This window comes from Dermochelys coriacea, chromosome 15, assembly GCF_009764565.3.
Source record: "Dermochelys coriacea isolate rDerCor1 chromosome 15, rDerCor1.pri.v4, whole genome shotgun sequence".
Classification (NCBI taxonomy): Eukaryota; Metazoa; Chordata; order Testudines; family Dermochelyidae; genus Dermochelys; species Dermochelys coriacea.
The window spans coordinates 25,353,094-25,368,071 of record NC_050082.1 but is presented as its reverse complement, the minus strand read 5'-3'; the positions used below and the strand labels follow the sequence as shown (position 1 = coordinate 25,368,071).

At 36.8% G+C, this 14,978-nt stretch overlaps 1 protein-coding gene across 2 annotated transcripts in view; it reads left to right on the top strand.

Moving 5' to 3' along the window:
* ATP2A2 (ATPase sarcoplasmic/endoplasmic reticulum Ca2+ transporting 2) overlaps positions 1-14,978 on the top strand; it is an 80,628-nt gene that overhangs the window by 47,849 nt on the left and 17,801 nt on the right. For both annotated transcript variants that reach the window (XM_043498386.1, XM_038372730.2), the window contains exons 7-13: positions 1,761-1,846; positions 4,094-4,558; positions 7,933-8,021; positions 12,130-12,232; positions 13,296-13,427; positions 13,524-13,646; positions 13,858-14,076. In XM_043498386.1, the coding sequence (XP_043354321.1) occupies positions 1,761-1,846; positions 4,094-4,558; positions 7,933-8,021; positions 12,130-12,232; positions 13,296-13,427; positions 13,524-13,646; positions 13,858-14,076 (1,217 nt within the window). The remainder of the gene's footprint in view (positions 1-1,760; positions 1,847-4,093; positions 4,559-7,932; positions 8,022-12,129; positions 12,233-13,295; positions 13,428-13,523; positions 13,647-13,857; positions 14,077-14,978) is intronic.

Sequence of the window (14,978 nt, the reverse complement as noted above, 5' to 3'; positions counted from 1 at the left end):
TCACTTGAGTATAAAATAATAAAATCAAAAGGAATATATAACCAGCTCTATCTTTTGAACTGAACTTGAGAGAGAAACAAATGCTTATCCTTGCTGCGTGTGTGTGTGAGAGATATGTAGCAGCCAACCCCAACACACTCTCTCACACGCACAAGCACACAATCTATAATATGGGAGATTACTTCATTACTGGCTTCTATCCTATGTTTACATCTTATTTGAAAATTATGCTTCTTGTTCAAGTTTCAGCAAACACACTATTACAATGTTTAAGTTGAGAGAACACCAAGACTGCAAATCTGTTTCAGTAGCATAAGCTGATCTAAGAATTTCCAAAAACATGTAAAATAATAAATTACATGATTCACCAAGAACTTAGAATAGATACAAGGATAAATGAGACCCAAAGATTCCTTGCTACAGTCCTGCATAACATGGGAAGAATTATTATTAAATTCTGAGTAAGAGCCCAAGTCTTGTCCATACATCGCATAAGAAAACTACATCACATCCAATGCTTGCTGTTAAGTAAGCTGATGTCATTGGTGCCCTCCAAATTATCAGGAAATATCTTTGAATCTCTTTATAGAGGAGACTGAAATCTGCCTCTTGATTGTCAGTGACCAAATGATAATATCAGGATAATCCAATAATGGACCACAAACAGAAACCTGAAATGCACATTTTAAATCTCCTTGATAAAGTTTTCTTCATAAACTTAATTTAGTAATAAGAAAAGTGACTCAAACCACTTGATTATCAAAGCTTAAAAGCAAGAGAGCATAAGGATCTTATGACTTTTAAATTTTAAGGAGGCAAACTCTTAATTTCTGCAATGATTAGGTTTTTTGTTCTGTTCTTCAAACCTTTGATCAACAGCTTTCCTCCCATTGATTTTAATGTGGCACAATCCCACTAAAATCTGTTACTTGCTTACAGAACAGAAACCTTTCCATTGCTAGGTGAACATGTAGATCGAAGTCGGTATATTCATATTTCAGCATTTGTATTTTTGCTTTGAGAAAACTATCTCTGATTTTTAATTTTTCCAACTAAGCGAATGTTATGCAACCTGCTACCAATTGTCAAACGTCAATGAGTATGGTAGACTCATGTCCAATGACAAAGCAGTGATCTAATTCTGTAAACAGTAACATGATGGTCACTAATCACTTTTTAAAAGCATAGAGGCAGCAGAAGTAAAGACAATTCTACTGTACAGGAAATGCCATATAGCAAACAGTTTGAATTTGTTGCCTGCCTTTTGGGAGGCAAAATGCATGGGGTTTCTCTCTCTCTCTCTCTCTCTCTCTTTGTTCATGGTGTTAGTCAAGTTGCGCCATTAATATCTGATGCCCTAGGAATGACAATGCAAGATGGGATCTACAGTTGACATTACTATCACTTGCATGTCTGATCCTAAAAGCAGTGGTATATACTTCCAGTTCTAATATACATGGAACACCTATATATATTTGGAAGTCCTTTCAGCTTTTCTATGAATTGTAATATTTCTCTTTGAAATCTAAGGCTTTATTAAAAAGGACTCAATCTACTTTAAAAGAAACATGAAGTTTGGCTATGGAAACAATTAAACCTTTATTGCTTATACTTTTCTTATAGCATTTCAAGTGCCATGACACAAGATAAATACAATTTTAAGGAGTGTAAATTTATACCGTATTTCCTATTAGATCAGTTTACAAGTAAAATTAAAATTCTACATAAAAATTCCCATTAACACTATAACCTTTATTTAGGTGAATCTGTATCTGTCATTAAGCATACTGATCCTGTTCCTGATCCTCGTGCTGTGAACCAAGACAAGAAGAACATGCTTTTTTCTGTAAGTAATTTTTTTTTAAAGTTATGAGTTAGTGACTTACGGCAATATAGAACATACCAAATGAACATTTGTGGAGCTTTTTAAGTCTTAGAACTTCAAGAGTTATGCAGGTTAAAGAACACTATAAATAGTATGTACATGCTACCTTGCTGTACTCTACCAAACATAAACTGCTGGCTGCAGCAAGCTCATCAGATTGATTAGAAACCCAGAGGAAATCCTGTCTGTTTTATTAAAATGAATCCTTAAGGAAAGGGTTTCTCAATCCAAATAAACTTGAGAAATGTAGCTTCTACTCTGGTGCAGAAACTTGCATACATCCTAGAAAAACATTTTTAAAGAAGACTTTTACCAGTGTGTGTACTCGGAAACTAATTCTGAAACCCATGTAATTTCACCTCTTAAGAACTAGCAATATTTCATAAAGAGGAATGATTTGAATTGAGCTTCCCTAATTTGTATATTGTGTCTGAATATTCAGTGAGAACTAGAAGCTTAATTTTAGTCTGTGCCATTTCATTGCTTCATACAGACTGAAAAAAAAAATTTGAATGCTTTAGGATGCTTAAATATTAAATAGTAAATGAATAATTATTAGGTTATTGGTAAACTTTGCTTTTCAAGATCTGATTCTGCCATTCTTACTCACTGAATATATTCATGAGGGCACCCATTTGAGCCCAAGAATATTCAGTGTGTGTACCAGGTGGCAGAATTGGGCTTATAGTTAGCAAAATATGAAATTCTTCCTTGCAGTTTAAGGGTGAAAGCTACCATGGCTGTAAACCCATTGATTTGAATGGAGTTGTGCTTGCTTACCCAAGGACTGAATTTGGATGTAGGTCTTAGAAGAATTTTGTCATGCTGCATGTTATGAGTCAATATTAAGAGATCTCCATTGGCCCATCCTTTAAGGAAAGTCTGCATATCTGGATTTATTGGGGGAATGTTAAACTTAAAGAGAAATGTAGCTGAAACAAACTCCAAGCAGTCTGGACTTAGTAAGATGGTTTTTATGAAATATAGAAAAATAGATATTATAGGTATAAATGACTAGTCTGGACATAAGTAGATTTTGATTCACAAATCTTAAGTAGTTTTAAAATGCTAACATGGCTAAGGGTGGCAATATTTTTTAGTCTTGCCTACTTAAGGTTTTAGGACTTATTGAAGTTTCATGTAACATGTCAAAGTTTTTGTGCGAAGAATTTTTTCACTCACTTCCTTCCTGTTTTAATCCTCTTTTTCCTAATTTACGAAACAGTAAGGAAACTACTCTGGTGTTAAGAGCACATTTGATTTACTGATGATCTCTTGGTAAAGGTGACATTGCTAACATTAGCTCTTCATAACATTTTCACTCTGTTTCCAATACTGTACTGCATGAACTAGATCTTACATTTACATGATAGTGATAGCAATTAATGTTTGTAGTAGGCTTTTTGTAGGTGGCTATCTTGTACTCAAGGCAGTTAGCAGTGAAAGCATTGGGGAATCTAGCTTAATTTTACTAGCAACTTGTCTGGAATTGAGCAGTGAACAGTTTAAAAATTAGAAAAGCAGGTGTTTTTCAAACTGATAGCATAATATATACAGGTCTCACGCATTCCTCTCCCCATTTTTCCTCTTTCCCCCATAGATACTCTTTTGGCTTGTCTGTTTTTAGCTAAAAAAAACAACACATCAAATTGTTATTAATGGAAAGCTCGTTGACTACACAGTACTTTGGGTTTACTTTTAGTTTCAAGCTTAAATGAAAATCAGTAACTTTTTTAAAAATCCTACTTACTGGAAAAATTGTTACATGAAATGACTAAGATTTCTATAACTAAGAGTAAAAATTCTTCAGATCATCCATTTTACTTCATACTGTGTTAACATTACTTTTTCTTATAGTTAGCTTCCCCTTTTGTTTTATGTGGATCTTCCACAGGGTAATAAGGAACATAAATATTGGTAAGGGTACTTTCATGCCCCTTTAAGGACTAATGTATACCACCTTACTGACCTCACAAAGAATGACTGTCAAAATAGAATCCAAAATAACTTCTGATAACAGTGAAATATGTGAACCACGTGAGCATTATATCTTAAATTAGCCAAAATCAGAGAACAAATTTTCAAATAGAACTTAATGTCTTAGCAGAAAAAGTTGTCTGTGAATCTGGTATGTAACAGGCCTTCTTCAATGTTGTCACAGAACGACTTATGAATCTTTTTTCCCTTCTTTTTTCAATCCCATTTTAGGGTACTAACATTGCTGCTGGTAAAGCTATGGGAGTGGTTGTAGCAACAGGAGTGAACACTGAAATTGGCAAAATTCGTGATGAGATGGTAGCTACTGAACAAGAGAGAACACCACTCCAACAGAAACTGGATGAGTTTGGAGAGCAGCTGTCCAAAGTCATCTCACTCATTTGCATTGCTGTCTGGATAATCAACATAGGTCACTTCAATGATCCAGTTCATGGTGGCTCCTGGATTCGCGGCGCTATCTACTACTTTAAAATTGCAGTTGCTCTTGCTGTTGCTGCTATCCCTGAGGGTCTGCCTGCTGTTATTACCACATGCTTGGCCCTAGGAACCCGCAGAATGGCCAAGAAGAATGCTATTGTTAGAAGTCTGCCATCTGTTGAAACGCTGGGTTGCACATCTGTTATTTGTTCTGATAAGACTGGTACTCTCACAACCAACCAGATGTCCGTTTGCAGGGTACGGTGGATTGATTAATTTAGTCTGCATTTCCTTCCCCCCCCCCCATTCTCATTAAACATTGTCTAAATTCTATTCCTGTATGAAACAATGTGATCAGCTTCACTTATATGCTGTCAAAATCTTACTTTATTTGCTACAGTACTATTCCACTTTCAGTTCAGTGTTCCACCACATAATGTTTGAGATTTTCATCTCTTCTGTATTTAGTTATGGCCAAAAATAGCTGTACCCACACTTGATGGGAACATTTTTCATTTGCAAATACCCTTCTCAGCTGTCTTATGCCACACAGTTTTAAAAACAGGGCCATTTTCCTTAGGACAATCTGTCCACAGGTCCAGAAGTATAGAACAGGTTGTATATCAGAAGGAAAGTGAATAGATATCTTGCTTTATGAAGGTGGGCACTTGGAGATCTTCATAGAGTGAGAGAATGCTACAGACTATGAAGTGTTCAATATTATTAGACGGTCTTTGACTGTACACTGTAGTTCCTTTTGATTTACTTCATACTGGGCATCATTGCTTCCAACGCTGTACTGACTCTCAAATGTCCACTCTAGCAGATAGTCAAAGAAGTGAAAAAAGGAAAGAGGCACCATCAATGGGAGTATGACCAAATTACAGCAACTTCCATATCCTATTAAACTGTCCCCTTCACCCCCTTTCTAACTTTCACCTCATTCTGTAATTCATCAGCTCTTCCTCATTGAGGTTGTCTGCACTAGCAAAAATGGGATCCATAATTCACCCCATTGCAACTCCAAAGGTGGAAGCTGTTATATAATAGATGGGGCTCAGGTGGGGGCAGGAGTTTTCACCACCATATAGCATCAGATCCTATAAGGAAGTACCTCCCTCTGTTTATCCCATCTTCTCTAGCTTTATACTTGAAATAGTGCAGAGATTTGAAATATTCAAGTATGCTGTATTATCAGATTCATTTGGTAGGCAGTATTCAGATCTGAGATGCCTTCAGATATGAAAATAATCATGCACTGACTCAATTGCCAGTGTCACTTTTGATACTAGACATGGGAGAGTAAAGCAACTGACTGATTTTGTTCTTCAAAAAATAGTTTCTAATGTTGATTAAAGTAGTATACCATAACTACCTACTATTGTGCTGCATGTTCAGTTTCCAGTCTTTCATGCAGCCCTGCCACTTGGAATTCTGAAATAGAATTTACTGGAAACAGTATTTTCCAAGTTGATACATTTCTGATTCAGATGAAGATATTTCTTTTCTTGAAGGGTAGTTAAGTGATTATCAGATAGAGCTACTGTGCTGGCTGTGTTACACGACCTCAACTACTGTTCAAAATTACTGTACCAGACCAGAATTTTAAATGTATAAATGTGCTATTAAAGATTTGGGGAAGCTCCCTAACCCCCCAGAAACTCTTAAACCTTATTCTCTTTATTTATTCTCACTTGATTAATGGCAGGTTTTTCTTTCCTTTTTAACCAGATTGCTAGTCCTACACAGAGTTAAATGTTGTTGTAGTGTTTCGACCTAAGAGAGACAAAGCAGCTCTTCATTAGTATTCTGCAGGAGGTTACTGGCAGTGGTATTGCCTAACTGCCTAAGCCTTCATAGGGATCATTTCATCACTCGGGTGCCAAAAAGCAGAGCACTTCCTTGTTCTTAAGAACATCCAGATACTTTCAGATTCATTTATAAAGGGTTTTTTTGGAATGCAACATTGGTCCTTTCTTATATTAGAAGGCTTAGTGTTTTAGATCCTATGCACCATGATTCATTCATGTTTTCAGAAGCGTCAAAATCATTAAAATTTTGCAACTGAAACTTGTTTGCCATACTTTAATGTAGACAAGCGGTACAGCTACATCTGGCTTCACTTAAGGAGGCACTGTGCTTAGCTTTTCAAGAAGCCTTTGCCATGATAATTCCATGTGAGATTTATATCTTCTATATAGTGTGCTGTTGCTGAATTGTAGCCTGTACATGTTTGTAGGAATTTAAAGGTTTGTATGACACAGATTTACTGAGTTACTGTCTCTTCAGTCTGATGCAGTTTCATAGTCTCTGGAGAGACTTTTAAATTCACCCACCTGTCTGCCTTCTGAATTTTAACTATTTTGTATAATTTTCAGCCATCATGAAGAGCAGTTATTGACTATCTTGTTGTTAAGACTTCAGTTTTTTCTACCAATGGGATTAGAGGCTTAAAGTAAAAGTGAGGCATTACTGAAACATGACTGACTGCTTTACTGTTTTTAATCTTAAATGTTAATGTCCTGTTTCTCTGTCATATATGTAACAGTATGACTTTGTTGGAATGTTGAGTGGTTCATATAATGGTGCCAATTATGTAATATAATATATAACCAATTACAATCACATTGCTATACTATTCCCACCATGACCACTCTGTCAGCTGGGTAGTTTATCAAAAGGCATTTGTCATTTTGGAATATCAGAACTTCAGGCATTAGATTTTTGACCTCTTGTCTGATTTTGGTTCTGCCTGTGGCTCATCTGCTGTGGAAACAGATGATTAAAGGATGCAGGTGACTGAGTCGGGGAGGAGTGTCTGCATCCCTCAAATACTAGTTTTATTCTCTACTTTAGAAATTACACTCCATTGTATGTTGCAGGGGTACTTGAGCTATTTGAATGCCCTCTAACACAGTAATACAGTGGAAACAAATTTCTTTAGTAAAAAACTAAAGATAGGAATGCTCTTACTCAAAGGCTCATAGGAAAAGGTCACTTCCCTGGAGTCAGACATTACCTAAATTCTCTTGGTCTCTGATATCTAGAAGCAGACTTTACTGCTCTGAAGTACTTTGTGATTCTGTCTTACCTGATATGGTCTGTACAGATAAATCCATTCCGATCTTCAAACTGTTTTGTTTTTCTTGCCTTGGGACTACTGTGCTTTTAACAGATTCATAGAAAATTGGTATCTGGATTTACGTATCTGAAGCCTAGGAACGTACCTCCAGAAAGATCTTCTGCTAGAATTAGAATTACCACCTGGGCACGTGACTAGGTCAGGCAGTTCAAGCTGGGCCAGTCACTTTTAGCCTTTTTGATCAGCTTGCTCCACTGTTGCCACAGTTGATGGACTAACAATCCTGACTTGCGTAACAGTAGTGTTACATGCACACATGGTTAAATATCTGGAGCAAATAAAAATTATGTAGTCAAGGAATTTTAGAATAGGTATCTATCCTTTTTGCCTGTCTCTTAGCTTTTCTGTGAACTGATTGCTCCTTCTTAAATTTTGGTGTGTGTGTGTGTGTGTGTGTATATATATAGTGTGACATTCAAACTGATTTTAGTCCATTTAACTTTAGTGTCTGATTATACTAATTTAATATTTTAAAACTTTTTTCTTACAGATATTCATCCTGGAAAGAGTAGAAGGAGATACCTGTTCCCTGAATGAATTTACTGTAACAGGGTCAACATACGCTCCCATGGGAGAAGTGTAAGTATTTCATTCATGTTAAGTCTGCCAATTTATCCATTGGTTGTACATGTACAGACTGATGAGCAGCTCAGTACATTAAAGTATCTGATAACATTTGTTAATGTATTAAAGTTTCCAAGGGACCTACGTTCCCATTCCTTTATGGAAATTATAATCACCTGTTTAAACCTAGATTTTAAATTCTTGTAGTCTCTCAAATAGTATTGCCTCCTATGAGGACAGTTGAGGAATTCATTGACTCTTTGGGTTGTACTCTGTTCTGGAATTCACCTTTTTCAAGCCAAATTTGAATAGATGCTCAGGACCTGCAATACCTTTTGAACTCTGTAGATCAGTGCTTAAGGATTGGTCCCTTACTTTGTATCTACAGTAGTTTTGTTTTTTATCTAAGGTTATACGCTGTAAACCAGTTTCTCATCAGCTTGTCCATGGATTGGCTCTGGTCCCTGAGATCTCCCTGACGCAGTTTAGGAAGGCAGCAAGCCTTTTTCTGGTATCAAAAAGATTAAGAAACACTGCTCTAAATCACTGACTTTTTTGAAAAGGCTAATAGCTTTATTGTCTCCAGTGGAAATGGTAATAAACCTAAAGTTACACTATTAGGATGGAGATTTTTTTTTTTTCATCCTTACAATTCTGAGACTCCTAGGATCGTACCCCAGAGAGAAAATACCTTTCAGCAGAGAAAAATTGAGAAAAGGAGCTAAATAGTGATAAAAAGTGATAAATAACTCCTTCTTGAGGGGATGTGGTATGCTTTTTTGTATATATTTTAATTGATGAGGGTTTATTTACAAAATTTCCCTATGCAACAAGTTGAAATATATACTTCACCGTTTGAGGTTTGGCATACATTGCTCCAAAAAGTCAATAGGTTTTAGCAATGTCGGTAGTGATAACCCTCACAGCAGTAAATAGAGTCTTCAATGTTTAGAATTCTTAATTCTGTACATTTTATTTTTTTGTTTAAAAGTTAATTACAAATAAGACATTGAATTTCCATGTCAAAAAATAGGTTATTTTGGGCCATCCAAAAGACTTTGTAGCAATTTCCTTTTTATATAAGGAATCTTCAGGTACATGTCTATTTACATTTACCCAATACCAGTCAGTGAATATGGAATGTTAACATAAATTGATGACGGGTGTCAGGACTTGCTAATAAAATAAAATAAATATAGTGGTCATTCCACATTTTTGTTTACTTGGAGTCCTTGAGAAAGCTCAGGTAGGATACTGTGCTTGTGCATTTCATAGTTCTACAGTATGTCACCTTGCCATTAAAAAAAAAAAAAAAAAAAAAAAAAATTTCTGATAGTTGAATCCGCAGATCCTTATGGCAAATTGATAATCTTCATCTTTGCTTGGAGAGGATTTTGTCATTCAGTCCACTGGGTTTTTTGTTTGCTTGTTAGTGGGGGTATGGGGTTTATAACCATTTTATCAATAACTGACTTCACCTTGGATTTAAAATATTTTTTTAAGCAAATAATTCTCCAGTACATCAAAATAATATCATTCCTATGTAAGTCAAGAATTAGTTTTTTGGGTGGTGGTGGTGGTGGTGGTGGGTTTTTTTTTAAGGGCTAGGAAACCATATTTTTTTTTCCATTTAGGTGGATGGAAGGAGGCACCTACAGTCTTGGTACTTCATGAAGTTTCTCTAACTCAAACACATTAGCACTTTCTGAAAGCTGAAAAACTTTATCAAAATAAATGCATTGAGAGTATGAATTCAAAAGCAGCATATAAGTTTTCTATTGGAACAATAGAACCAGTTTTTCTAATGGAATTGACTATTGAGCTGAAATATTTAAAATGTAATACTCCTCTTGACTCTGTATGCCCCGTACCATTTCTGAAGAAACTTTATTCTGTACGCTTCACTCTGCAGCAGTGTATATGGCCTATGCACACCTTCGCTATCTTGGAGGGAGTGATCACTCCAAAAACTGTCACTTTGACTCTGAACTTTAAATTTCTCTCTTTGAAATCTCCTTCACTAATCTAAGAGCCTAAGTCAAAAGTGAGGAATTTAAAGTGCCCTAGACTCTGCACAGAGGCTACTTGTGCACACCATGACTGAGTCTCAGAAACAGAGGGAAGAGTAAGGCAAGAAAAAACAGTACTGTTAAATGATAAGGTTCCAGAGGTTATCCAAACAGTTATCCTCAGAAAATAGAAATCCAACCCAAATGAAGACATTAGAAAAGAGCATAACCTATGACAGGTAAAATGTGAGATGAAAATTAGGAGGGCTGAGAGAATTTGAAGTAATTAATAACACACATTCTTGTTGTTTCTATACTAAATTCCCTATATTTTTATTTCTTTGCTCGTAGCTGTAACTTAATATACAAACTATTTAACAAGGGATGACCCTTTACATTTAGATTCTATTTATTTATTTATTAAGGTTACTGTTTTTCAAATATGCACTTCTGGTTATTTATACGGTATACAGCAACAGGTTCCAGTATTTGTATAATTTATAGTACTACAAAATGACACTGGAAAACTTGCTATGTAGCTTGATTTGCTGTATGTTTACAGGATACGTTGTATAGACGCTCCCCGGGTTATGCAAGACCCGATTTATGCAAATTCAAACTTACGGAAAAAGTTCTATAAGCTAGAAATAGGAGGAGGAGTTTCTTTGTTTTTGTTGTGCGTGCGTGCGTGTGTGCATGCATAATGGTCATGTATACGTTTCCAGCTTACGCAAAATTTGAGTTACGCAGAGCGTTCCAGAACAGAACAATCATCTGTACTATGTAGCAGTAGTCTGTTTTCCAACTGAAGTACACAGCAGAAAAATGGACCCATGCTGGGTGACAGCTTCCGTTTAGGGGGTAGTCCGTATTCACTGGCTTACTTTTTTATTATTATTATTAAATACCAGCAGCAGTTTTCATAATGCTTCAATTATTTCATGCTAACCTAGAGGTATGCTGATATTCTATAAAATAAGTCTCTAAGTAATACCATTCTAACGTGATTATCTAAGTGTAAAAAGTAAAGAGGGGATGTAGCTCTAATATATGAAATTTACATTTGCAAAATGTAATCTTATTGTCATATACCACCATGAAACTGTTTGAGCAGGTGCTCTGGAAACTAGAAAGAGAAAAGAGAATAGACTTGTGACTAAAGAACCGACAGAAGTGAGTCACAGTCCAATCTGTGTTCTGTTCCTAGCACTGCTATAGATTTCCTGTTACCTCCTACAAATCACTTAAAACTCAGTTCCTCTATTTTCTTACTGTAAAATGGGGATAATACTTGTAAAGGTAAATCCATTAATCTATATGAGGTGTTTAGATACTCCGAAAGCCATAGTAAAAGCTGTTAATAATAATCATCCTCTTTTCCCACACTTGCTTATCTCCTTTTCAAACTCTCACCTTTACTTTTATTTTTTTTGCCCCTAAGCTTCAAATCTAGCACCCTCTCTTCTCCTTGAAATTCTTCCCTAAAACAGTACTTCCAGGAATCCTTCCGACGCTTGTTTTTATCAGTACTCCCACACCTTCTTTTATCTGAATTTTTGACCCATAGTTGTTCTTGTCTTTGGTCTTGTTTGTCTTAAGCTGTGAACTCTTAAATCCATTCCTTGCTTCTGTCTTATTTAGCACCATAAATGTAGATTGTATCTTAAAAAGTGAGTGACACAGGGAAGAAACAACAACAAAAGAAATCTGTTGCCATAGTTCCCACAAGGGCTCACATAAAATGGTGAAATATGTCTCTAAAACATAAGCCCTTGTTGAAAAGGGGAGCGTAAAGTAAAATCCAGAAATTTGTATCCAAACTCCTTACTTAAAGCCTAGTTTAAAGGTACAGTGCTCTCATTTTTTTAACTCTACCTTGCATTTTTCAGGATAGAATGTTTCTTTGAAACAAACTCTGTAATGCCACGTCTTATAGCTCAGAAAGAATCTTACTTTAGAATCTTCACTAAACGCTGAATTTGCATAGTTTTTTATCATTCAGTATATTGAGGGATTAACTAAGGAAGAAATGGGTGAAATGTAAGAGCATAGTTAAATGGCTCAGTAACTTTTCACTCCAGTCCTTTGTTTATTTATTTTATTTATTTTGACAGGCATAAAGATGACAAACTTGTTAACTGTCATCAGTATGATGGCCTTGTAGAACTAGCAACAATCTGTGCACTTTGTAATGATTCTTCTTTGGATTACAATGAAGTAAGTCAATCTTTTTTACAATATAAGAGGAAACGAGAATGAAGTTAAATGCTGTTTTTGTCTAATTTTACTTTGTATCTCTCCCCAAAGTTGGGAGGTGCCTCACATTTTGAGCAAACTCTCAGGGTGTTAGTGACTTTCTATTCTATTTCCCTGTAAAGCACAATGTTATAACCACTATCCTTTTGGTTAAGGAGACCACATAGTCCCTTAAGAACCAGTTAATGCCACTCCTTATTTGGCTAGAGAGGACATTGTTGAGCAACTTGAGTCAAAAGAGTGAGACTAATTTGTAACTCAGACCTGTCTCCTCCTCAGCAGTGTAGAAAGCACTGCTGCTAGGCTTTCCTGCTTGTCCTAAATCACTGTCTTGAAATGATAAATTGCAAATTTAAATTAGGAAAATACAGTAAAAACTGTGTTATCCAGCATGTTGGGAGAATGGGGGGTGCTGGTAACCTTAAATAAGTGGGGGGGGAATCTGGTTAACTAAGAGGTAGAGGGGTTGGAGTGTGGGAGGGATGCTGGATCTGGATGGCACTCTCCTTGGGCAGCTCCCCACAAGCGGGGAAATGTCCCTCCTGCTCCTAGGTGGAGGCGCGGCTAGACAGACCAATGGGAGCTGCAGAGCCAATGCTCAAGATGTGGCAGGGCAGTGTGCAGAGCTGTCTAACTCCCTAACTGGGAGTTCTTTCAACTCCCAGTTAGGGAGCCTGCCAGCCCCGTGCTAACCAGACTATAAACCGGACTGTAAACTGGACTTCCAATGAAGATCAGAAATGCTGGTTTATAGAGTTTTCCAGTTGGTAAAGTGCTGGATAACACAGCTTTTACTGTAGCAAAAACAGTTTTTTCCTTTTAAGATGAGGATAAAAGGTTGGTGAAATCTGACATTTTGTAGAAACTCATTTCTTTGTACGTTTTTCATTATGAATTGCAACAAGATCTGTTAAGTATTGTTTCCATTCATTGTATCACTTGAAATTTCACTGTGGTGACTTGCCAAAGGCCAAGGTTTTTATAGCAGTAATAATAATTTCTCAATTTTTTAAATGAATTGAAGGCTAAGGGAGTGTATGAAAAAGTTGGAGAAGCTACAGAGACTGCACTCAGCTGCCTGGTTGAGAAGATGAATGTATTTGACACAGAATTAAAAGGGCTCTCCAGAATTGAACGTGCAACTGCTTGCAACTCGGTTAGTACTTCCAGAATACTGTAAACAGTATGTGATTTCAGTTATGTTGTTTGTTGCAATCTGAATGCAATGTTATTAATAATGTCTCCTTCATAGGTTATAAAACAACTCATGAAGAAAGAGTTCACTCTGGAATTCTCAAGGGACAGAAAGTCCATGTCTGTCTACTGTACTCCAAACAAACCAAGCCGGACATCCATGAGCAAGATGTTTGTTAAGGTAAGTTCAGCATATGAGAAGTATAGTTTTGAAATGGCTACAAAGCAACATGACTCTCTCTTGAAATTGTGCCTAGTTTAATTGTAGCTGAACCATGACATAAATGTGTGCCTAATGTTATCAGTTTTGGAGATGGACTGCTTTCTTATCTTGTATGAAATGGTTCTGTGATGGAGAGCAAAGTTGCTCATTTCTTGCTTTGCTCCTGTAGGGTGCTCCTGAAGGCGTACTTGACAGGTGTACGCATGTTCGTGTTGGAAGCACTAAAGTACTATTAACTCCAGGAATTAAGCAGAAGATCATGTCTGTCATTCGAGAGTGGGGTACTGGTAGAGACACATTGCGTTGCTTGGCTCTAGCAACACATGACAATCCACCAAGAAGAGAAGAAATGAACCTTGAGGAGTCTGCAAACTTTATTAATTATGAGGTTAGTGTAGTAAAAAGCTTGACTCTCTCCTTTTGTTTCAACAGTTTTTCTGTAAGAGTGGTGATTTTTATTAAGATAGATAAAACAGTAAAGGGCAATGCTTTTAACAAGTTGGATTCTTTTCAAACATAAATATAACACTTCACAAGCTTTTTCTGAATTAATAGATGTGGTCTGGCTCAATGGCTTAGCAACAGCAAGTTGTACGAGCTGTACAGGGGACCAAAATTAGAAGCATCCTTTGGGTTCTTTCATGTTTCTTTTCTCCTCTCTCCCCCCCCCCCCCATTACTCCCCCAGCAGAGCCTAGACTAAAAGTTTACATTCTTCTTCTTTGTTCTTGGTGCATGCTTCTGGTGGCTGATCTATACATAGACACTTGATAAGTTTTTAGTAAGGTTCCATTCAGGCTGCTCTTTTGCAAATAATGCTAATGTTGTGGTGCAGAATACATATATTTCTCAAAGTACTTATAGTTCTCATCAACATAGTATCTCCGAGACTCTTTACATTTTGGTTCTGGAAAAAGTAATAGCACTGGGAAAATTATGCTTCAATAACTTTAAGCCAGTGGTCCCCAAACTTTTGTCGCACCTCCCTGGGAGCTGAGAGTGGGGGCTAGGGCTGTGAGCGGAGCTGGGGGCTGAGAGGGGCTGAGGGGCACTCCTTTCCTGGCTGGCCTTGGCCCTGCCACACCCTCTCCGAACATTCCTCTGTGCCCCCACCCCCAAGGGAGGCATGCTGCACAGTTTGGGAACCACTGCTTTAAGCTCTTATTTGCTGAGATTACAAGTGTTTCCTAATTGCCTGTCCTGCAAACTCACCTTGAAATCTGAGGGTCAAGCTGGGTTCTTTCCTTTCTTTTCCTTTCTCTTGTATTTTCATTAGTAAAGATTCTGCCCT